Source organism: Physella acuta, unplaced genomic scaffold, assembly GCF_028476545.2.
Source record: "Physella acuta isolate Inbredline_101_S28 unplaced genomic scaffold, ASM2847654v3 ptg001187l, whole genome shotgun sequence".
In the NCBI taxonomy this organism is placed as follows: domain Eukaryota; kingdom Metazoa; phylum Mollusca; class Gastropoda; family Physidae; genus Physella; species Physella acuta.
The window spans coordinates 198541-225034 of NW_026732704.1; the positions used below are offsets into that span (position 1 = coordinate 198541).

At 37.5% G+C, this 26494-nt stretch overlaps 1 protein-coding gene across 1 annotated transcript; it reads right to left on the reverse strand.

Annotated features, from left to right (window-relative positions):
• Positions 1–15: 15 nt before the first annotated feature.
• On the reverse strand, positions 16–25601 carry LOC131956932 (muscleblind-like protein 1; the record flags this gene model as incomplete). The annotated part of the gene is made up of 12 exons (XM_059321571.1): positions 16–2526; positions 4461–4545; positions 6108–6364; positions 8670–8829; positions 15256–15501; positions 18501–18581; positions 19924–19986; positions 20755–20946; positions 21484–21573; positions 23231–23287; positions 24715–24738; positions 25440–25601. Coding segments are annotated over 12 exons (1536 nt in total), but the record flags the coding sequence as incomplete, so codon positions are not given.
• Between the last annotated feature and the right edge of the window lie 893 nt (positions 25602–26494).

Consider the following 26494-nt stretch of genomic DNA (forward strand, 5'->3'; position numbering starts at 1 on the left):
CACATACCCCTACAGATACACCTAGATGTACACATACCCCTACAGATACACCTACCCCTAGATGTACACATACCCCTACAGATACACCTACCCCTAGATGTACACATACCCCTACAGATACACCTAGATGTACACATACCCCTACAGATACACCTACCCCTAGATGTACACATACCCCTACAGATACACCTAGATGTACACGTACCCCTACAGATACACCTACACCTAGATGTACACATACCCCTACAGATACACCTAGATGTACACGTACCCCTACAGATACACCTACATGTACCCCTAACCTAAGCCCTACATGTCCAGCCACAAGTGAAACAGCAGGTACTCAGACAATTGTTAAGCTGCAGAGACTGGCACTACTCTTGTAAGATTGATATGTTTGATGAGAGGGAGGCCCTCTCTGATGACTTCAACCAGTCAATGCTAGACCACAGAAAACTAATTCAATCCAAGAAATGCATTGCATCAATGCTACAGTACAATCAAATCAATGACATTAAAAAAACAAGAGAATAAAAACCAAATCTGACCCTGATTGGAGGGCTATGGCACTGTGAAAAATGGTGGTCATGCATCTGGTTAAAATACAGGCTAGTAACTAGATCATCAAATGCTCACAAATTATCTAAACACTTAGTAACATTGAGTGCTTAAACACTTATTTAATATTGGATTAACAACCTTCTTTTAGACTATTTTGTAAGTTGAAGGATTTTTCTCAAATCTTCAAGTCTTTTGGACATCAGTCTGCTTTAAAAAAAGAAAAAAGTGCCAAAGACGAATTTTTTTTTAACAAGCCACTGGTCTTAGTGGAGCCTGCCACAAACAGCAAGCTGGGTTGTAGGAATAACAGTGGAGTCTTGTCATGTGACACCAAGATCTTGTCATGTGACCATATCAAGCCAGGTTCATGTGGCACTACTTTTGCTTCAGACAGCTGGTGCTGACAAATGTGATGCTGACACGAGTGCCAACCTGCTGGGATCCAAGCAACAAATTTGTTGACATGAGTGCCAACCTGCTGGGATCCAAGCAACAAATTTGTTGACATGAGTGCCAACCTGCTGGGGACCCAACAAATTTGTTGACATGAGTGCCAACCTGCTGGGGACCCAACAAATTTGTTGACATGAGTGCCAACCTGCTGGGGACCCAACAAATTTGTTGACATGAGTGCCAACCTGCTGGGGACCCAACAAATTTGTTGACATGAGTGCCAACCTGCTGGGGACCCAACAAATTTCTCACATTATCAAAAGAATGAGGGTTGGAGAAAAAAAAATACACCTAAAATATCAGTTTATAAAACTTATCAAACACATTTTATCAAATATATATTGTCAACATTTGGCCTAGGCTAAACATTATCAACATTTGGCCTAGGCTGAACATTGTCAACATTCGGCCTAGGCTGAACATTGTCAACATTTGGCCTAGGCTGAACATTGTCAACATTTGGCCTAGGCTGAACATTGTCAACATTTGGCCTAGGCTGAACATTGTCAACATTCGGCCTAGGCTGAACATTGTCAACATTCTGCCTAGGCTGAACATTGTCAACATTCTGCCTAGGCTGAACATTGTCAACATTTGGCCTAGGCTGAACATTGTCAACATTCGGCCTAGACAAAATATTGACAAGATTGACTAAACATAGTCAACTGAGAACAATGGCCAATATTTAAGTACAACTGAGCCAGTAGTGTTCTAGTAAGTTAGACAACTCTCACATCATATACTCAACAGTTGTAAAAAATATGATCAGACAGCTCCAAATGAGACCCAGGAAATATTGCTAAATCACCAGTCAAGGCACTTACTTTTCTTCTTGGGCCACCCAGACCATGAGCAACTCAAATGTGCATCCAACTCAGCCAAAAAATGTCTCAGTGTGTTTCTGAATGAGAACAACAAGTTGAGGCCAGAGCTGATCTCAGTACAAGTCCAAGCCTGGGTCTCATTTTTCACTGCCTCACCACAAGCTGGTAGAACAAGTTAAAAGCATTCAAACTCTAGACAGTCTAACATTGATTCAGGTCTAATCATACAAGTTGTTTGAAGACTATGAACAAGTCCATGTCATGAAGCTACAGTTTCATGATTCAGCCTTGACCTTGTGAAAGGTGAAGTGCAGCCTGGGAAGGTTATATTTGTATAGACAAACACAGCATCAAGTTACAAAAGTAGTTTCTAATGATGAGATGGTTGAATGAGAATGTACATCTTAAGGCCCAGCGAGTAGAAAGGCCTAAAGTATGCACCATATGGCAGCAGTACCCAGGCTGCAAGTCAGCTAGCTCAAGAGACTGGGACAATGTGGACCACTTGACACAAACACTTGGTGGCCACCTCAGGACCACAGCCAACTCTCAGAGCTTGGCCAGAGAAACTAAGATGGTGGCAGCTCAACAGGAATGTGGTAGTATTTGCAGCGAGAGCGTTTGCAAGTTTGGCGGGTGGCATAATCACGGCAAACTGTCACTTGCCCATTGTTAACTTCTACATAGTCTGAAAGTAAAAAAGATCCATTGTTAACTTTGTCAGTTGTAAGCCAGACTATCCTAGTGAAAACAAATGAGCACTATTTTATCTGCCCCATATGTCATGGTCACTCAATCACTAACGTGGCCCAATGGTAGCACCCAATCACTAACGTGGCCCAATGGTAGCACACAATCACTAAGATGGCCCAATGGTAGCACCCAATCACTAAGATGGCCCAATGGTAGCACACAATCACTAAGATGGCCCAATGGTAGCACCCAATCACTAAGATGGCCCAATGGTAGCACCCAATCACTAACATGGCCCAATGGTAGCACACAATCACTAAGATGGCCCAATGGTAGCACCCAATCACTAAGATGGCCCAATGGTAGCACACAATCACTAAGATGGCCCAATGGTAGCACCCAATCACTAACATGGCCCAATAGTAGCACCCAATCACTAGCGTGGCCCAATGGTAGCACCCAATCACTAAGATGGCCCAATGGTAGCACCCAATCACTAAGATGGCCCAATGGTAGCACCCAATCACTAACATGGCCCAATAGTAGCACCCAATCACTAGCGTGGCCCAATGGTAGCACCCAATCACTAAGATGGCCCAATGGTAGCACCCAATCACTAAGATGGCCCAATGGTAGCACCCAATCACTAACATGGCCCAATGGTAGCACCCAATCACTAACATGGCCCAATGGTAGCACCCAATCACTAAGATGGCCCAATGGTAGCACCCAATCACTAACATGGCCCAATGGTAGCACCCAATCACTAAGATGGCCCAATGGTAGCACCCAATCACTAAGATGGCCCAATGGTAGCACCCAATCACTAACATAGCCCAATGGTAGCACCCAATCACTAACGTGGCCCAATGGTAGCACCCAATCACTAACGTGGCCCAATGGTAGCACCCAATCACTAACATGGCCCAATGGTAGCACACAATCACTAACATGGCCCAATGGTAGCACCCAATCACTAAGATGGCCCAATGGTAGCACCCAATCACTAACATGGCCCAATGGTAGCACCCAATCACTAAGATGGCCCAATGGTAGCACCCAATCACTAAGATGGCCCAATGGTAGCACCCAATCACTAACATAGCCCAATGGTAGCACCCAATCACTAACGTGGCCCAATGGTAGCACCCAATCACTAACGTGGCCCAATGGTAGCACCCAATCACTAACATGGCCCAATGGTAGCACACAATCACTAACATGGCCCAATGGTAGCACCCAATCACTAAGATGGCCCAATGGTAGCACCCAATCACTAAGATGGCCCAATGGTAGCACCCAATCACTAAGATGGCCCAATGGTAGCACCCAATCACTAAGATGGCCCAATGGTAGCACCCAATCACTAAGATGGCCCAATGGTAGCACCCAATCACTAACGTGGCCCAATGGTAGCACCCAATCACTAAGATGGCCCAATGGTAGCACCCAATCACTAACATGGCCCAATGGTAGCACACAATCACTAACATGGCCCAATGGTAGCACACAATCACTAAGATGGCCCAATGGTAGCACCCAATCACTAACGTGGCCCAATGGTAGCACCCAATCACTAAGATGGCCCAATGGTAGCACACAATCACTAAGATGGCCCAATGGTAGCACCCAATCACTAACATTAGTGTTGTGTTCTTTCCGTAGTTTAAACATGTGACATCATTATTTGTCGAAAGTTTCAATGAATAACATCAACATTCTTTGGTTTTGGCCAACTGCCTTTTATATATTTAAAAGAAATTTTTTTAAAAGCCTTTTGAAGAGAATTTTTATGAATCACATTTTCACAACTTTGAACACAAGTGATACACTAGACTTGGATGTCACAAGAATATTGTATCAGTATACCAAGCAGTGGTTCAAAGTACAAAAATTGTGTCAATACCACTTAAAAAGTTTGAAACTTACCCTCAGAAAGATGCACTTGCTTGCAGTAGGGGCTAGAACACTGCCCACTCTTAAAATCTTGGCACACTGGGAGGGTGTCCAGCAACTAGAACCAAAGCATTCAGCCAGCATTAAAACTCTGCACCATGCACATCCAACAACACACAACAACAGACACAAGGGTTAAGGTTACTAGTTCATTATATCAAAGCTACTTTCATGCAGTGCAACATACTAATATAAGCATTGTGTTGATTAAAAAACAACAACCAAATTTGAAACTACCAACAGAAATGTTAACACAAACAATAACAAAGGCTATAAAACCACATCAAACACAACATAAAAAGCAGAGATAGTACAATCCATTGTGTAGTTAGTAGTACAGTTACATTGATAGTACTATGTATAAGATCAAATTGAATAAAGATGGTAGTTAGTATGATGATAACTACTGTTGTTTTTAGTCTGGTCTTTCAAAGGGAAGCATTAGTAGTTTGTAATGGATGGTTAAAAAACAACCTCAATGCATTAGTAGATTAGAAGTGTCATGTTTTTAAAGGCCCATTGATACATTTCTTTGACCTAAATTCATTGGGTCCCTTTTACCTGATATCTCCCTACAACTAAGTCAGATAAATTTCCTCTTCCTTTAAAGCTAACCAAGTACCACTTGCAGCAATCCCCCAATTAATGGAATAGCTGTTCATCTGGAAATATTTTTCATTTCATTGACCAAGTGTTAAAAGCTACTGCTAAAATGTTCTTGTAAAACTGTTTATGGTTGTTATCTTTTTAGCTGGGGTTGCTGATGTGTGGGAGTGTGTCATGTGTGGGAGTGTTGATGTGTGTGTGTCTGATGTGTGGGAACTTGCTGATGTGTGGGAGTGTCTGATGTGTGGGAACTTGCTGATGTGTGTGTCTGATGTGTGGGAGTGCTGATGTGTGTGTGTCTGATGTGTGGGAACTTGCTGATGTGTGGGAACTTGTTGAGGTGAGTGTCTGATGTGTGGGAACTTGTTGAGGTGAGTGTCTGATGTGTGGGAACTTGCTGATGTGTGGGAGTGTCTAATGTGTGGGAACTTGCTGATGTGTGGGAGTGTCTGATGTGTGGGAACTTGCTGATGTGTGGGAACTTGCTGATGTGTGGGAACTTGCTGATGTGTGGGAGTGTCTAATGTGTGGGAACTTGTTGAGGTGAGTGTCTGATGTGTGGGAGTGCTGATGTGTGGAAGTGCTGATGTGTGGGAGTGTCTAATGTGTGGGAACTTGCTGATGTGTGGGAACTTGCTGATGTGTGGGAACTTGCTGATGTGTGGGAACTTGCTGATGTGTGGGAACTTGCTGATGTGTGGGAACTTGCTGATGTGTGGGAACTTGTTGAGGTGTGGGAGTGTCTAATGTGTGGGAACTTGCTGATGTGTGGGAACTTGCTGATGTGTGGGAACTTGCTGATGTGTGGGAACTTGTTGAGGTGTGGGAGTGTCTAATGTGTGGGAACTTGCTGATGTGTGGGAACTTGCTGATGTGTGGGAACTTGCTGATGTGTGGGAACTTGCTGATGTGTGGGAACTTGCTGATGTGTGGGAGTGTCTAATGTGTGGGAACTTGCTGATGTGTGGGAGAGAAAGGAGTGAAGAAAAGAGACATGTTAGTATGGCAAAATACCTGTTTGTTATTTCCAAAATATTCTACAGAGTAAGCATTATGTGGGGTGGTGGGGAGGCGGGCTAGACCACTGGTGGCAGGCAGGCTGCTCAGGGTGCTACTCTGGCTGCTGACAGTGCTGACCGTACTGGACACTGCTGGGGCTACAGTAGGGGAGGTTGAAGGCACTAGGGTCGGTGATAAACTTGTCAATGGTGGAGCAAACATGGCGGGAGTCATGTGACTCAAGCCAGCATCAGAGGGGTAAACATAAGTGTCTGGTGTCATATGACAGGTGCATCCAAATTCAATGGGTTCAAACATATGTCAATAATGGTCATTCACCAAGTTCAATGTTGATTCATCATAAACATAATTAAGTTGAATGTTGATTCATCATACACATAATCAAGTTGAATGTTGATTCATTTCATCATACATATAATCAAGTTGAATGTTGATTCATTTCATCATACACATAATCAAGTTGAATGTTGATTCATCATACACATAATCAAGTTCAATGTTGATTCATCATAAACATAATTAAGTTGAATGTTGATTCATCATACACATAATCAAGTTGAATGTTGATTCATTTCATCATACATATAATCAAGTTGAATGTTGATTCATTTCATCATACACATAATCAAGTTGAATGTTGATTCATCATACACATAATCAAGTTGAATGTTGATTCATCATACACATAATCAAGTTGAATGTTGATTCATCATGCGCGCGAGGATAGCAAAATGAAATATATGTGATGTTGTCAACCAATGTTGGGCCCAGTGGCAAAAGGAAAGCACAATGGCATGCAGCAAGCACATGGTGAGAACAAAGAGGAAGTAAAAAAAAAACATCAGGCACAAAAGATAATGGAACTAAAAGAGAAAAAATGGCTGTCAAATAAAAAGTACATAATCACTAACCAAACCAATCAAGTAGCTTCCATCAATGATGTCATCTTTTAAATTGGGGAGGGGGTGTGTGTTCAGCAAATGTTTTTGATGGGGATCAAGCCAACCATGTTATGACACTGGACACTTTCATTGAATGACACTATGGTAATGTATGACGTTGGGCAATGTATGATGTTGGGCAATGTATGATGTAGGGCAATGTATGATGTTGGGCGATGTATGACGTTGGGCGATGTATGACGTTGGGCAATGTATGACGTTGGGCAATGTATGACGTTGGGCAATGTATGACGTTGGGCAATGTATGACGTTGGGCAATGTATGACGTTGGGCAATGTATGACGTTGGGCAATGTATGACGTTGGGCAATGTATGACGTTGGGCAATGTATGACGTTGGGCAATGTATGACGTTGGGCAATGTATGACGTTGGGCAATGTATGACGTTGGGCAATGTATGACGTAGGGCTATGTATGACGTTGGGCGATGTATGACGTTGGGCGATGTATGACGTTGGGCAATGTATGACGTTGGGCAATGTATGACGTTGGGCAATGTATGACGTTGGGCAATGTATGACGTTGGGCAATGTATGACGTTGGGCAATGTATGACGTTGGGCAATGTATGACGTTGGGCAATGTATGACGTTGGGCAATGTATGACGTTGGGCAATGTATGACGTTGGGCAATGTATGACGTTGGGCAATGTATGACGTAGGGCTATGTATGACGTTGGGCGATGTATGACGTTGGGCGATGTATGACGTTGGGCAATGTATGACGTTGGGCAATGTATGACGTTGGGCAATGTATGACGTTGGGCAATGTATGACGTTGGGCAATGTATGACGTTGGGCAATGTATGACGTTGGGCAATGTATGACGTTGGGCAATGTATGACGTTGGGCAATGTATGACGTTGGGCAATGTATGACGTAGGGCAATGTATGACGTTGGGCAATGTATGATGTTGGGCAATGTATGACGTTGGGTAATGTATGACGTTGGGCAATGTATGACGTTGGGAAATGTATGACGTTGGGAAATGTATGACAATGGACAATATGATACAATATGATACATTGACTGACATAGAGTGACAGTATCATCAAAGGGTGACTATCTGAGCAAAAGCGAACTAGGTAAAATCTTTTTAAAAATTATATGACATCATATTCAGAAGCCACCTAAGCATGTCAGTAAATCGTTGCAGTACAAAGCTAATTAATCCATTATTAATTAGTATCAGGTGGAAGCATATCACTCAAAGATTTTAAGAACTGAATAATTGAGTAAATAATTTCCATGCTTGAAAAGAGAAATTGTTGTTTTTTTTTAAAGTTGAGCATGGAGTGGATCAATGCTTCCACATGAGACCAACAAGCAAGCTATTATTAAAAAACCAATGGGTTAAGTTGAGTGATGCAACACACAACAACAATAATAATACAATTAGAGTATCCAAATAAACAAACTTAATTCAAACAATAATCAAATTGTAAATGCTATCAATTCACCTTAAGGGTTAGATACTATGTATAAGTACCAACGAATTAAACAAACTAACAAACAAGTTTTGAATAGTTACCTAGGGTTCAAGTCAAGTGTTGGAATAAAAAGATGAGTGTGTAAAAAAGTGTGAGCAACTTACAGGACATGGGGATATAGGATGGCTGCTGGAGCTGCAGCAGTGATGTGTGTTGTAGGGGGGCCATCAGCTGGCTGCTCTGGTACACAGGGATGCCCCCTTTGTTCATGTCTCCAATGGCTATCCTCTTGTAGGCTGGCATCATGCCAGGTATGGCACTTTGCTGTGTGGACAACCAACAGGAGGAGATGGTGAACATGGTGTCACATGGTGGTGTCACATGGTGGTGTCACATGGTGGTGTCACAAGGTGGTGTCACAAGGTGGTGGCACATGGTGGTGGCACATGATGAGGCATGACAGCACATGTCCAAGGTGGCAAGTCACAGGAGAAGAAAGAGAAAAAAACAATTAATCAGTCAATTGTTAACTTGAAATACATTTGGAACAAACATTTGCAAAAGACTGGACATATACAAACAAAAACAAGGGAAAACATGGATGTGATCTGTCAGTGCTTGGTTTAGTGTCAAGGAAAGACACAACTTGCAGTAGTGCACAAGGTGGAGAACATATTGGAGTCAAGTGTAGTAGATAGAAATGTGTACATCATTAGTAATGAAGCTATGAACTGTTTCAACTTGCAAGTTGTGACTTTCCCTGGGGCTGAACAATGGATGGACTGGTTGAATGCTTTGGTTTGGAGCACACAAGTTTTCTCCTGAATCAGTGAGCATGCCCAGGAAACATAACTCTGTTCTGGTAATCAATCTATGTGGGGAGGGGGGGGGGGGGGGTCATAGTTCAAGTGATCTCTACCCATTCCCTTGTCTCATACTTTGACTTCCTTACATCAATTATTAGCAACAAATCTTTGAAATGTCAAGAAAATATATTTGATAATAAAAAAAAAAAAAAGAAATAAAGGCAAGCCAAACTACTACAACAAGCTTATGTGGGCATGATATAAAAAAGTGTTTTGTGTTGGTAGGCCCAGCTCCATACAGAGTTATGATAACTTCACAAACATCCAAATATTGCTAATTGCATTCCAAGGGCAAATGGAGGAAAGTTTGTAAGAATTTGGGATGAATACATTGAAGCATATGCAGCATATGCAGGGAGAGTGAGAGTGGTAGTAGCCTTGATTTGTTTGTTTGTGTGGGACAGAAACAAATACCACCTGATCAACAACGCATGTCTAGAAACAAGTGACATAACACAGAATGCTTGGGTACACAAATATCAGTACCATAAATGTCTCAAATGGCATTCATAGAGAGCTTTGTACCAGTCATTAATAGCCAGCTAAATGCTTCTAAAACACTGCTAATTCAGCAAAGTTTACAATAAACATAGATTCTAAAATAAATCAATAAAAATGAATAGAATTAAAATATAGTTTCTACAGAAAGCATTTGTCTTCTAAGCAAGTAGCACACTTTAAAGCTGTCATGCAAGTGACACCAACAGTATCTGAGGCGGTCATTTAAAAAAATGTGGAGGAACAAAGGAAAGTGCTGCACTTAATGGAGGACAGTCAGCTTAGGTCCTTCATTATAAATTTGCTGAGGTGGGGGAAATGACATCAATTTGAAAAAAAAAGTTAATTTGCTTAGATTGAAAATGGTAGGAAAGCTCTCTATGAGCCACATGCAAAGCATGGTGGGATATACGTGATGTACCAGAAGTAGGTCGTCTGTGGGGTCACGCGCTCTCTTCTTGGCTAACACCAATTGGTGTGGCAGGGTGGCAGCACTCGTTGGCTAATTAGTGTAGTGGTAGTAGAAACAGCACATTTGTTTGGTCGACCCAACATATTTGAAAAGATGTCGCAGGAGCACAAAGGGAGGTCAGCAGTACAGAGACAACACAAGCAGCAAGCCAGGCATTGACGGGTGATGAAAATAAAAAAAAAGGCACCATCCATATAATAGAATGTCATCATGCATTTTATGAGAATAATAGAGATCTCATCAAGAAATGAATGATTAGTTTTTTTAAAATAGCTTGTGCTCCGGTCTTGGTAGCTAAAAGTAAACAAAACAATGTGCACCTCTTATAGGGTATTAATAAATGGGTGAAAGTTTTCAGTCTAATTGTGGAAACTTCATTTTGATAAGTAGCATTAGACATTAAAACCCACAAAAGGGCTTGTTCTTACATTTGCATTCATTAATTTCAATTTCTTATTAAGAAAATTATTTCAAAATTTCAATTAGACTTTTCTCAAAATAAAAAGAACTGGGTTCCATCTTGGGAATCAGTGAAGAAAAAAAGACATTTGTATGACATTCTTGTTTGTTAGCAGAGACACGTCTACTTGAAATAAAGCATTGTTAATTCATAGTTTATAAAAAGCTTTTTTTTAATGCCCCTGCACCTTTGTGTCTAGACTCAATGGCAAATAAAAGGGAGATAACCAACAGGAGAATCAAATGAGAATTCATCTCAGCTTCAGTTAACTTATAAAAGATGTGACTCATTGTCTAGTTTCTATCCCAAACATTTGCATCAAGTGAGTAAAAAATGTAAATGTCAGTCTTTCATTCCCACTGTTAAATCCCAGATGCTATGTATAATGCTACACAATCATTTCATTTGCCATAATGGACTTTGAACTGAACAAAAATAGGCAACACATACCACAAAATCTGGCCAGGGCAGTGTTTTATAAAGGATTAATCTAAACCAATGCAGCACTAAACAGACAATGAGTCCTCTTACAGACATTGTGGCTTAAGTGGTTTCAAAGAAAAATAATTGGAATAATAAAAAAAAAACACAAGTTAACTGGCTAAAGCTGTGTACTGGTCAAGGTGGTCATGCATGCCTTGTTACACATGAGCAAATCTGATGCTAACACAGTTGACACTGTGCCATCCATCAGAGTCACTGCCAGTATTAAATAGCTTTCATTGCTTGTAGAATGAGTCTGTGATAAAAATGCGTTGATTGAGTTAAAGCAGTTGACAGCAAGCGAGTTGAACTGGCATAAAGTTCAAAGAGTGACTACATAACAATCAAAGATTAGAATAAAATGTAGGCCAAAGGCAATCAATTAAATAAAAGCTCAGAATCAAGAATATACAGTGGATAAGTAATAGCTGTCAATGGTTAGAAAATCTGTGAATCCCTACAACTTGTGTGGATACAAAAAAAAAACAGAAGCAGCAGGACTTAGAGTAGCCATGTACTGAAAAAATATGGAGCTACAAAGTTGAAGTTGTAAAGCTAAAACCACAAGCTGGCAAACTACAACACATACAAGTACCACAGGAAGAGTAGAGTTACTCCCCAGGAAATGGGTAGATACAATGGAAATATTCTCACACAAGTGTGTGGGCATAGCTGCGGAGAATACCCATTCATGGCAAATAGTTCCCTAGAGGTATTTTCTTCTAAGAAAAGTTATGTGACATGGTTATGTGTATGTCAGTGTGGAAAAACAAAACACACAAAAATCGGAACTGTCAACAGGGCAAATATAAATGATACACACAAAAAACAGTATGACCAAAGTGGAATGACATAATAATGCATGCCTATTTTTGTCCATTAGTCCAGACAAAATCAAGTAAGCAAACATGAATGAATACCATAGGAAGTTGGCTTAAAAAAACAAGAGAAAAAAGCTTCTCATCTGGTTAAAAAAGAAACAAGTAAGTGACATAAAACAGTTGCAATCAGGGCAGATGTGCCAGAGCACTCTTCAATTTCTAGAAACAAAATATTCAAGATAAACTGTTACATTTAAATAATGTTCTTTGGAGATGTGAAATGTTTGGCAATCTTAATTTTTTTAGATCTAGTCTATCTTGTGAGCGTGAGAGAAAAGCAGGCATGCTCAATAATTGCCCTCCATATGATGATCTCCAGACCTGCAGAGAAACTTGACATTATTAAACCAATAGTGTGCACAATGGGATCTTTTCACTTTCTAACATGTTGAGTATTTGAGAATTTGTCTTTCTGATCAATGGCTAGCTGAAATTTGGAACAAAAGATAATGAAAAGTCTGTTGAAGCTGTTTTACTGCTCCACAAAACCAAGGACTGAGCTAAAACCTAAGGGATGTTTTGGACATGAGAACAAATGCATGCCACCATTAGATCAGAAAGACATTGCGGCATTTCAAACCAAACAACATGAGAAGCAAAGATATATAAAACCAAAAACTAAGTGCACATTATTGGCTTGTGTTAATAAGAAATTATGATTTGAAGCAAGTCATGATAAAAAACTTGATGTGACTAGAACGAGTCTGGCTAGTGATGCCACAGGCAGGCAGATGGGCCTGTAAGGAGCAAATGTACCTGGAGCATCTGCTCTGCTTCCAGCCAAGACAGGGGTCATGGAGAATGCTTCCATCTAACCATTCTCTCACTACTGCAGTCAGGCTAAACCCAGATCTAAATTATTTCTTTTTCTAATCTCTTTTCAATTAGTTGCTCGGGAGCATTCTACATCACAGGCTAGAAGGATAAAAATTCTCTGTCTGTCTCTCATTTTGTTAACTCTGAATTATTTCATCACTGAATTCTTATTGGGTCAATGTCAATCTTAGATTAAGTTTGTTGCAATGGGTGGGTAAGTCTGGTTACAATCATGGGCAACTACTGTGTAATGGGGGCAAAAGGATTTATAACTTGTTTTGAACATTTTTTATAAATTAAAAAAAAGATAAATGATGAGTTAATTAAAAAAAAAGTTTTCAAATCCTTGAGGTTGTTAAGGTGTGTGAAGTTATGTGGTGGATGAGGTTGGAACACACAAAGCATCAAGCAGTAGTCACAGAGACACAACATTGACTCAGCTCCGGGTGCAGCCCAACATTCAGGTTTATAATCATCCATTCAAGCAGCATCTAGATCTAACATTCCTGCTGGGGGGGGGGGGGGGGGGGGACGCCTGAGGGGACAAATTCTGGATCTAACATTCCTGCTGGGGGGGGGGGGGGGGGGGGGGACGCCTGAGGGGACAAATTCTGGATCTAACATTCCTGCTGGGGGGGGGGGACGGACGCCTGAGGGGACAAATTCTGGATCTAACATTCCTGCTGGGGGGACTGAGGGGGGGGGGGGGGGGGGGGATGACTGACTGAGGGGACAAATTCTGGATCTAACATTCCTGCTTGGGGGGGGGGGGGGGGGGGGGACGCCTGAGGGGACAAATTCTGGATCTAACATTCCTGCTGGGGGGACTGAGGGGGGGGGGGGGGGGGGATGACTGACTGAGGGGACAAATTCTGGATCTAACATTCCTGCTTGGGGGGGGGGGGGGGGGGGACAACTGAGGGGACAAATTCTGGATCTAACATTCCTGCTGGGGGGACTGAGGGGGGGGGGGGGGACTGAGGGGGGGGGGACTGAGGGGGGGGGGGGGACTGAGGGGGGGGGGGACTGAGGGGGGGGGGGACTGAGGGGGGGGGGGGGAACTGAGGGAGTGACTTATAGATCTAACATTCCTGCTGGGGAGGACTGGGGGACACGGGGGGGACTGGGGGGACACTGGGGGGGGGGGGGGGGACAACGGGGATGATGACTGAGGGAACAACTGGATCTAACATTCCTGCTGGGGGGATGGACAACTTGTGGAGACTTACTTTTAAGTACTTAAACTAGAATTATTTACTATTAATTTTAAATGAATGGTTCTATATATCTTATATATTTAAACTTGATCAGGGCTAAAAAAAAAACAAAAAAACCAAGGTTTGGGTATAACCACAGGATCATGTGACATTTTTAATCTTATGAGCTATTTAGGTGATTCTTGCACTCTAATACTTGTCTAGGGTGGGGGTGATAGAGGGTCTCAGTGCTAAATGTTAACTAAAGCACAGATATGTTTGTGAAACAATCAAACACACCAACACTGGATAACTGCAGCTTATTCAGATGCCATGCTCTACAGTTATATATATATATATAAAAAAAACAAAGCTTAAAATATATGATACACAATCCATGGATTAAAACAGTACACATTGGTATAGAAGTATTGCAGCAAGCAGAGGAGCTGGGATTCTTTGTAAGTTTTAAGTAGACAGGGTTTTCCCCATTTAAAAATAAGTATACAGGATTTTCCCCATTTAAAAAAATGTGTATATCTCCCAGATGATCCTAGATCTAGGAATCAAATTTAGCCTGGAGACCCTCCACACCACTCAGATGAAACCAACATCAACAGGACACACTCTCAAACAAAACAAAAGACAAAGCCCAACTTGCTGGAGCTTTTGGTTGAACAAAAAGATAAAAGGCAAACTAAAGCTGCAGAGCGGAGGGTGGAGATTACAATGTGGGTTATCTTGCTTCCTAAAGAGGAGAGTTGCAGAGTGACTTATCCATTGGTGTCTACTTCACACACAACTAGAGGCTCAAAATAAGCTACAAGTTTTCAATCTGTTATTATTAGACTTTGCTGACAGGTTTTTTAAAATTAAAATGATCTAGGCTAAAAAAGTGGTGCCCTAATAGGTTAGTGTTGAAATGTTTTGCAGGGACATAACTTAAACAGTAATGAAAAACAGACAGAGAGTTCTATGAGACAGTGTGCCACTCTGGGATTTAACACTAGAAAGTTTGGGCTCATTTGAGAGTAGTTTGAGTGGTTTAGATAGTAGCACACTCTCTCCTACAGCCTACCAGTGCCTGGCTGTTAGAATTATTGGAGGCCTGGTTGCGAGCATGAGCAGCGCGGACCAGAGCCTGCAGGTGGCTGGGCGGATGGAAGTATTTACACAGGTCCCGGGTACACTTGCTCTTTATAAAGTCCATACAGACTGTCACGTGGTTGTCTGTGGCATCAACTACAATGTGCTCAGCTGGGTGGGCATAGCGACACTCTGAAGTGGCACGCGAGCATGTGCCTCGCTGGAACTCACGACATACCTAGAAAAATAGAAAAGAATTCAACAATAAGTCATGCCCGCTTAAAATTCTTGTGACATTACATTTGCAATATTTACTGTCAATATTTCCTTATGTATTTGTAGTTGCTTACAGTATTTGAATGAAGAAAATTCTTCAAATTCTTTTTGATACATTATTTGTTTTCATGTGTCTTGTTTAGCTTTAGCACTGTTAGCATATTTTATTTCCTCAATCATAAACTTCTTCTATTGGTTCCAGACTACCTTTTTATCACTAGTTCAAATCTAATGGTCACTTTTTGATTGTCTCTAGTACAAATCTAATGGTCACTTTTTGATTGTCTCTAGTACCAATCTAATGGTCACTTTTTGATTGTCTCTAGTACAAATCTAATGGTCACTTTTTGATTGTCTCTAGTTCAAATCTAATGGTCACTTTTTGATTGTCTCTAGTACAAATCTAATGGTCAGTTTTTGATTGTCTCTAGTACAAATCTCATGGTCACTTTTTGATTGTCTCTAGTTCAAATCTAATGGTCACTTTTTGATTGTCTCTAGTACCAATCTAATGGTCACTTTTTGATTGTCTCTAGTACAAATCTAATGGTCACTTTTTGATTGTCTCTAGTACAAATCTAATGGTCACTTTTTGATTGTCTCTAGTACAAATCTAATGGTCACTTTTTGATTGTCTCTAGTACCAATCTAATGGTCACTTTTTGATTGTCTCTAGTACAAATCTAATGGTCAGTTTTTGATTGTCTCTAGTACAAATCTCATGGTCACTTTTTTATTATCTCTAGTACAAATCTAATGGTCACTTTTTGATTGTCTCTAGTACCAATCTAATGGTCACTTTTTGATTGTCTCTAGTACAAATCTAATGGTCACTTTTTGATTGTCTCTAGTACCAATCTAATGGTCACTTTTTGATTGTCTCTAGTACAAATCTAATGGTCAGTTTTTGATTGTCTCTAGTACAAATCTTATGGTCACTTTTTGATTGTCTCTAGTTCAAATCTAATGGTCACTTTTTGATTGTCTCTAGTACCAATCTAATGGTCACTTTTTGATTGTCTCTAGTACAAATCTAATGGTCAGTTTTTGATTGTCTCTAGTACAAATCTCATGGTCACTTTTTGATTGTCTCTAGTTCAAATCTAATGGTCACTTTTTGATTGTCTCTAGTACCAATCTAATGGTCACTTTTTGATTGTCTCTAGTACAAATCTAATGGTCAGTTTTTGATTGTCTCTAGTACAAATCTCATGGTCACTTTTTGATTGTCTCTAGTACCAATCTAATGGTCACTTTTTGATTGTCTCTAGTACAAATCTAATGGTCACTTTTTGATTGTCTCTAGTACAAATCTAATGGTCACTTTTTGATTGTCTCTAGTACCAATCTAATGGTCACTTTTTGATTGTCTCTAGTACAAATCTAATGGTCACTTTTTGATTGTCTCTAGTACCAATCTAATGGTCACTTTTTGATTGTCTCTAGTACAAATCTAATGGTCACTTTTTGATTGTCTCTAGTACAAATCTAATGGTCACTTTTTGATTGTCTCTAATACCAATCTAATGGTCACTTTTTGATTGTCTCTAGTACAAATCTAATGGTCACTTTTTGATTGTCTCTAGTACAAATCTAATGGTCACTTTTTGATTGTCTCTAGTACAAATCTAATGGTCACTTTTTGATTGTCTCTAGTTCAAATCTAATGGTCACTTTTTGATTGTCTCTAATACAAATCTAATGGTCACTTTTTGATTGTCTCTAGTACAAATCTAAAGGTCACTTTTTGATTGTCTCTAGTACAAATCTAATGGTCACTTTTTGATTGTCTCTAGTACAAATCTAATGGTCACTTTTTGATTGTCTCTAATTAAAATCTTTCTAATTATTGACTGTCAAATCAATCTTGATTAAATTTGTAATCCTTTAACTGCACGACTTGTGATTATCTAAACTCTAGTTTTGGTTGTACTATTGTCCTTCTATTTTGTCTTACCTGTCTGTTTGAAACACTTCCGACATGTTTCAGACAATTAGCAGTACACATTACATAGAGATGTGTATGTGAACCTACACATTACACTTAAATGTGTATGTATACATTATGTTTAGATGTATAAATACACATTAAGTTTAGATGTACACGTATACATTGTTTTTTTTTAATTATTATTATTATTTAAGCTTGTAGAAAAAAACCAAGTAACAGATGTAAGGACCTATATCAATATAAAAAATTAACTCCCATCTTTAGACTATTTCAACAGTCAAATCTTAGCTACCTAAACCTCTTAAACCACTGGAATCTTGAATACCTACATGTATAACACATTTAGGTACTCAAGATTAGATTCCAGTAATTCTACCTAGGCAGAAATGGTTTTCATTTCTCTTGTACCCATAGTTTCATAAAAGAATCTACAATTGTGAATTAAACAGTATGATAATAAAATAAAATATATATTTATACATGTATGTATAAAAAAATCATATATATATATATATATATATATATATATATATATATATATATATATATATATATATATATATATATATATATATATATATATGAAAAGAGAATGGCTAAACATGTTTAGATGAAAGAATTTACCATGCAAACCAAAGCATCACAACAAAAGACAGCATGCACAAAGCTAAGTAAAGCCATGGAATGCTTCAACCATTTACCATCTCATTTTCAAACATTACATCCGAATAGATGATCATATGGTTGTGCTGACAGTCATTTTAAAATGTTAGACTAAGTTAAGGATTTTCAAACATTGTATCTTTTTAAAATAATAAAAGTTGGAAAAAAGAAGTTTTTGTTCATGTTTAAGAGCCATTCACTAAGTGAAACTGTATTTATAAAATAAAATTGTTAACATGCAAATGCATAAGCTGTGAAGTTAACTAATGTGTAATTGCAGTTAAAAAAAACAATAGCTCTTCTGATGATGAAAAAGGGAAATAATTGATGAATGGAGGGGAACTAACCTGAGGAATATAAGTGGGGAAACTATAAGTGTCCACCAAAGGTGCATGGGACGTCACAGATTCACCATTTTCTGAAGTTGTCTAGGGAAGGATACAACAAGCACATCAAAACATACAACAGCCATTGGTTAGTTTGTAGTTCACACTATTAGTTTACACAGCAGATCTAGCATTTTTATAATCAGAAAACCAACAAATCTGGCATTATCCTAGGTGACTTTTAAAAACATTTTTTGAATAAACATGGGGATTGACATGAATACATGTCTCTTTAATTGTAAAAACTACAAACTAAGAAAATTTTATAATTTTATAAAATGTATCTAAAAATCTGGAATTATCCTAGGTGACTTTTAAAAACATTTTTTGAATTAACACGGAGATTGACATGAATACATATCTCTTTAATTGTAAAAACTACAAACTAAGAAAATTTTATAATTTTATAAAATGTATCTAAAAATCTGGAATTATCCTAGGTGACTTTTAAAAACATTTTTTGAATAAACATGGGGATTGACATGAATACATGTTTCTTTAATTGTAAAAACTACAAACTAAGAAAATTTTATAATTTTATAAAATGTATCTAAAAATCTGGAATTATCCTAGGTGACTTTTAAAAACATTTTTTGAATTAACACGGAGATTGACATGAATACATGTCTCTTTAATTGTAAAAAGTACAAACTAAGAAAATTTTATAATTTCTATTATAAAATGTATATAAAAATAATTATTGAAGTACCAGAATGAAAACAAAGTGGCTCCCTCAATAATTGAATAGAAAAATCTAACGAAATGGCTCATTAATAAACTTTTTACAAAAGATTGCACATGTCTATATGAAACTGAGGGTGGCAAGAAAATCTATCAGTTTAAAATGTATTCTGCTGAGTACCAAGTGAAATTATCTGTGTACAGATTCAAAGCTTGTGCTTCTTCAAACAAATTCTGGGACAATAAACTCATTTAAAAAGAAAAAAATCCCAAGATATTTTTTTTTACATCAAAATATTCTTGTCCATTTGATTAAATTTACTCTCTGCACTCAATTTCGAATGTTTTTAATTCTAAATTCACTTCTTCATTAAAAAAAAAAATAACTAGTAATTCCTCCAATTTAATTAGGGATCATTTAAGTAATAAGTAATAAATAACTAGTATCCACTTACATTACCCCATCAGTAATCAGCAACAGATTGTTACTAACTAGTAACTGTTGTAAAAAACTGTTTCTAGTCAATGTTTAGCCATGATTTAAATAGTCTAAGCCCTGGCCATGATTGAAATAGTCTAAGCCCTGGCCAACACAATGACAACAAGAACAGCATGCTTGAACAGAGTGTTTTGTGCCATGTGCATGAAACCAGCATGGGAAACCTAAGAGAAAAAACCTAGAAAAAGGATGATGGTTGACAACCTCACTGTTTGCCTGATGCAGCCACCAAGGCGCGTACCACATCCTGGTTGGTTCCTCACCTCCCTAACACAAGAGGACAAGGGATAGTATTCAGCATGGAAAAATATGGCTTCTTACACTTATTAAAGGCATACTCCACAAAGATTCTAATACAAAACTCAATGTGGAGTCATTAGAAATGAATTAGTTAAATAAATAGTTTTAATTACTGAATACAGAATAAAAATTTAACTTGTATATTCTTAAGGTAAAACATTACTTTATCTTGAATGATTTAATTATATTAAAAGTTTGAGTGAAGTAACTGCATAATTCTGCCTTGATTTTAAAATGTTGAAAAAAATGTGTAATGAAGGAGAAAAAAACACTTATTATCAGCCAGTAATGAGAAACTAGTGCTGGTTTCAGGCATGATGTTCAACTAACCTAGACATGCTTCAACAGCAAATATGACAACACTTAATACAAGTGGCTTAAGGGTCATGCAGAGAAGAGCCCACAATGATGGAAAGAAATTTCATGTCAGACAATGTCTTCATTACATTCTCTGATCATGTCCTATGTCTGACTACTAGCAATGCTAAAGCACTGTTATTGTTGACTACAATCTGATTCAAAGCACTTTGAATTATAGTATGTGTACCGAAATAAAGCTTTCAAATTTTAAGTTGAAACAGGGACAAAAAGCAGATGACAATATATAAATTCCATTGAAAGTTTGTATGGCGCCATCAAATCCCAAAATGAAATGTACAGAGTAAATATTTCAAAAGCAAACTACAACACATATCCAGCAAGAGTTATCTAGCAATAAAGCAAGTGTGGCCGTACCTCAAATTTGTCTGCCCTAATGGCTTTGGTTGTTGTGGGAATCAAGTTGGGTGGCAGAGCTTGAGACATGGTACCATCAGCGCTGGTTTGCATGGCAACAGAAGCCAAAGATGTGGCAATGAAAGGGTTGTAGCTGGTGGCTGAAGCTTGGGCAGGGACGGCAGAGATTGTTTGCAGGCCAGGATAGTGGGTCTGTGGAGACACATAGCACATTTTAAACAGGGATGGCATGATGAAAACACGACATACAGATGGCATACTTTAACATGGGCTAACAATGGCAGGGTGTAACCATGACATTTTCTTGGAGGACTGAAACCTTCTGGGCTCAAATGATCAGCCATGCAAGCTGGCTACTAAGGTCTGGATGGACTCAGTGTCAGCATGTATACAAAAATAGAATCTGGGATGCTCTGAATGCCTGGCAAAAATAAGCATTGACAGTGGCATGCGTCAATCAATAATGAATAGCTAAGCACATGCTCCTGGGCTGAGCATACGGGTTATGTTACTGCAATCAAGCACATGAGCAAACAGCCAAATATTAGACACCAAAGCATTGTTACTACTCACTTAACATTTACTCAAGAGATGTTTAAAGAAGATTTTTTTAAAATTAAGTTTTAATGACTTTATTGAAATATTAAAACATGGAAATGAAATCTACATGTATACCACATTGAAAGCTATATATGAAGTAATTATATTGGCAATCTAAGCTAAGCTTACAGCATCATAAGGGGAATGAGTGGCAGCAGTTGCTTGTTGAAGAGTGGGTGGTCTCAAGATGGTCTGGGGGTGTGTCTGTGAACTGTGGGCCTACAAACACATAAACACCAGTCAAAGGCACATACATAGAGAAAAGCCTCATGCCAACAAGTAACACACATTTCTAGGAAAACAAGTCTCAGCTTGAGAAAAAGTTTTTTAAAAATCAATTGCTCCTGATCAATCAGAATTTTTACTGCAACTATGTATATTTTTTTTTTTTTTGGATGAAAATATAATTGATTTAAATATGCTCATACGCGCTAGAAAAGAAATTTCTGATCATCATTTGGAAATATTCTTACTATATACTTACAAGTAAGGAACAATTCTGTGTCAGTGATTTTGTTTTAAGTCATCAATTTTTAAAGAGTAAGATGTATATGTATTCACCTGCTACTTTTAAATGTAGCTTGAAAAATAATAGCAGAAAAATGGAAAAACTTTGAGAAAAAAATTATAATCACTCATTTCTTTTATTGGTATACGTACAGTAACAAGTTAGTAAAGCAAGCATTTGTCACTTCAACTGCTAGTAGAACTACATTTAATTAGAGAGGTGTTCCATTGTTAAAAACATGTTGAAAAGAATTGGTAAAAAACATAGTTTCACCAGATAATGAATTGCTTCACAGATCAAACTTCAATTGGACATTTGAAACAAAAAATAATTATCTTTGAGCAGCATGCTTTATATTAAATGCAGATTGCAGGAAAGCAAAAAATAAATAAATAAATAAATAAAAGAAAAACAACTATTTTTTACATCACTGTTGAGAAAAGCCAATGAGACAAACATGAAATATAAATCAAATGTAGCTAAAAATAAAAGAGCTCAACTTATTAAAGAATTTGAACCTGTACCAACTGGTTACTTTACAAAGCTGTGATCTTGACTTAATGCTAAAGGAGGTTTATATTTACACAGTGTAGATCAATTCATTTCCTTCCTGTTTCATTATGGCAAGTTTGCTACAACAAGATCATTCATTTTAGAGAAACTTCTCATCCCTTTGTTAAACTACTATTGGCCAGTCTGGGGTCACAACTTTTGTACCTTCCCTGTTCTATCATTTAGGTCAATGGCTAAATATAAAAATTAGGTTTAAAACAATGTTTGATTGCCTCATATTAGGTAGAAACAAAATGGTTCTATCATTTAGGTCAATGGCTAAATATAAAAATTAGGTTTAAAACAATGTTTGATTGCCTCATATTAGATAGAAACAAAATGGTTCTATCATTTAGGTCAATGGCTAAATATAAAAATTAGGTTTAAAACACTGTTTGATTGCCTCATATTAGATAGAAACAAAATGGTTCTATCATTTAGGTCAATGGCTAAATATAAAAATTAGGTTTAAAACAATGTTTGATTGCCTCATATTAGATAGAAACAAAATGGTTCTATCATTTAGGTCAATGGCTAAATATAAAAATTAGGTTTAAAACAATGTTTGATTGCCTCATATTAGATAGAAACAAAATGGTTCTATCATTTAGGTCAATGGCTAAATATAAAAATTAGGTTTAAAACAATGTTTGATTGCCTCATATTAGATAGAAACAAAATGGTTTACACAGCCAGAATGTGCCAAATTGGATACATGGAAGTTATTTATTAGTTATTCTAAACAAAATCTACAAAACATAAAAAAAAAGCAGACAGACACTCCATAGAATAAGTGTAAAACAAAAAGCAACTGACCAAGTATGAGTACTGTCCAGGCAAGACGGCAGGTACAGCTACAGTCTTTGGTCCCGCCTCATAGGCCAAAAAAAAAAACATGCAAGTCAATTAGTAGCTCACACAGGCATACAGGGAGCTTAACAAAAGGCTTTAGCATTAACTAGTCAAACATGTTAGTTCATTGATTCATATTTTCATTCATTAATCAACCCTACATTTCTTTGTTGTTTTTTTTTAAATATGTTTTTAAACAAATGTCCTATAACAAATTACTGAGCTATTTGCAAACATTTTCAAAAATGAATTTTCTGCCTCTTATGTTTGTTTCTAATGTAAAACTATTTATGGCTAGAGAAAAAAAAAGTTTTTTTTTTCAAGGGCATTTCCATAAATATGCTGTTTTAGCAGATTTTACACCATCCTATTGTAGGGTTAGCACAAATTCCTATCCCAAACCACCAGTTTATCAGTTTTACTCCACATGTATAACAACCAAATTTTTATAAAAGTGAGGTTGTTTTATATGATTGTTATTTTATGAGATACTATTTTTAAGTGATGTCACATTACCACCCCCCAATCCAGTTGCAGTGTCACAAATCAGCCCTCCATACTAAACTGCATGGCTATATTTATGGACAGCCGCAGGTGATTAGGAAATTTGAACTGATAAACAAAATAATAAATGTGAAAATTCTAACAGTCTAGAACCCAAAATGTGAGATGACTGCATAAGAAAGGTTAGAGCCACTAGAAAAATCACACTCTTGCTAAGATTGTTGTCGCATACGGTTCTAGATAAAACTTTTCACATTAAAATTTATGAAAGCTAAAAGAAAATTAAATTTAAAAAGCTAATAATGCTAAAGTTATTGTTTAATACAAAAAAGTAGATTGAAAATTTTTATATAGATATTTAGCTGAAAGATTGTTATTATGATGATAAGACTTGTGGCTCAGTTTTAAAATATGGCAAAAATATTCTTTGAACTTTTTTAGCTGACCTACCATCAAACTAATAATTATTTTTCTTTTGAAAAGCTGAAGGATATATTGAGTTAAATTGAAATAGGACAAAAGAAGCCAAATAAAAATGTAAAAAAAAAAAAAAACTTTGTGAAGAGCCAAGCTTGAAACAACAGACAGTGCACAAATGACTGGCTTGGACAACTAACATAGGATCATGCACTCATGTAGGCTTGAAGAAATCTTCAAGGCGGCTTACCCTGCACAATGTCCCACTTGATGGGAAAATAGGAATCTAATAAAGCAGATGGGAGGGACTGGCTGAGGCTTCAGTGTGTTGAGCTCTATCTAGTTCTAGTGCATGGACCAGCTCTACAGCTTGGATCAGCAGGGGGGGGGGGGGGGGGGGGGGGGGGGGGGTCAACTACTGTAACTGCTGGCTCCTGGTCAACAGACTCAGTGGCCTGATGGTCTACATGAGTGAAGATCTGCAGTGGGTAAACTAATGGAACTTTCTAACTCTACAACACCCTTACCGAAACTTGCTTTACTGCTGTCTGCTGATGTATACAATATAATATCATTGGTAAGCATAGAGAGTCCAGCCGTAAAAAGAAAAACTCTGGCATACAAACAATGGAAGACAGGACTTATTGTTAGGACACTGGGTTAGCACAGTGGCAGTGAGAGCAACAGGATCTTCAAATACAGCAAGGTCAAGCTGTTCAAGGTCAACAAAAAACACTAACACAACAGGTAACCATTTAAATAAATATTAGGCATGCTTCTACGTGTGCAGAGTAGGCATTTTATGTCCCCATACAATCTTCCTTTTGCTACTTAGAAATAAAAGAATGTAAACTAAATATTACTATGGAAGCAAATAATGTAAACTCAATGTCTTGATGTTACTGTAAAAGGAATGAATTGTAAACTTGATGTTTTTATCAAAGGAAAGAATGTAATCTTGAAGTGTCTATGGAATGAAAGTATTGACTTAAAAATTCTAGCTACCAGTGAAAACTTTTTAAAATTGAAAAATTGTCAACCATTATATTTAGTTGATGTAGCAAAAAGCAACTTAAAACTCACTTTAAAAAATCCACTGACACCATATTTCAAATCTTGGATTACTAAAGAACTTTTAAACATAATTATATATAATTTTTTTGTTTTAGTTAGGCCTAATGATCATATCAAATTACTATTGTAAAATAAAAACCTTATTGAGTACGAGAAGTAAAAATGAGTAAAAACTTACCACAGGCAAGACACCATATTGGGCTTGTTGGTAGGCCTGGAGCTGAAGGTTTTTAAGGATAAGGTTGTTGCGACCATTTTGTAACAATTGTTCTCTCAAGTGCTGAGGGGGGTGAAGATATTTACAGGGGGGATCTTTTCTTTGACATTTACCCTGGAGAAAATAGAAAAGGGAAAATAAGTTATTAAATAATTAAGTATTTCTACATCTAATATTAACATTTCTAAATTCTTTGTAATCCAACATGAAAAGAATAAATGTAGGTCTAGCTTATTTATTTTAAAAAGAAAACATTTGAACCAATTTTATGTTTTTGGTTTCTTGAGAAAGAGATTCTAGATCTAGAGTCTATACAAGAATCTAGATTAGTTAAACAATGAACTTAATTGGAGTGTAATATTACAGTGACAGTTGGAAGGCTAGAGTGAAGAAAGATGATCGTGGTTAACAACTAGATTAGCATCTTAGATTCTAGAGCTCTGTAGAATACTGTAGATATAGATCTAGATAGGTTTCTAGAAGAATATATTGTCTAGATCTAGATTATTTATATCTAGATCTAAAATCTTAATAGATCTAGTAGGCCTATCTATCAAAATACATTAGGTCATTAGGCTATAGTAGACAATAGATCTAGATCTAAAAATCTAGTAGTAGTGTCTATAAAAAAAAATAGGGTAATCTATCGGTTTAGGTGCGTAAAATCAGCAGAGGCTAGTTATGGTTAGAAATGTGAAAAAAAAATGGCCTCTTATGGCTTTAATACAAGTATATTATAATTGTGATATATTTGTGTCAAATATAATAGATAACTGAATAATAAACCAAAAGCAATGGCTAAATATATTAATAATAAATTTAATATAGGCTAGAAATTGACTTTAAACAGCAGTGTTTGTTATATAAACAGCAGCCATCTGAATCTCTAACTATAATTTTTGCCAAAAAAAAACAAACAACTTAAGAAAGATGGTTGCGAAAGTAAATGAGCCTAATCGCATCTGATGAAAACATGGCTAATGGCTAGTCTTTATTAATTACTGAAAAGTTTTAAT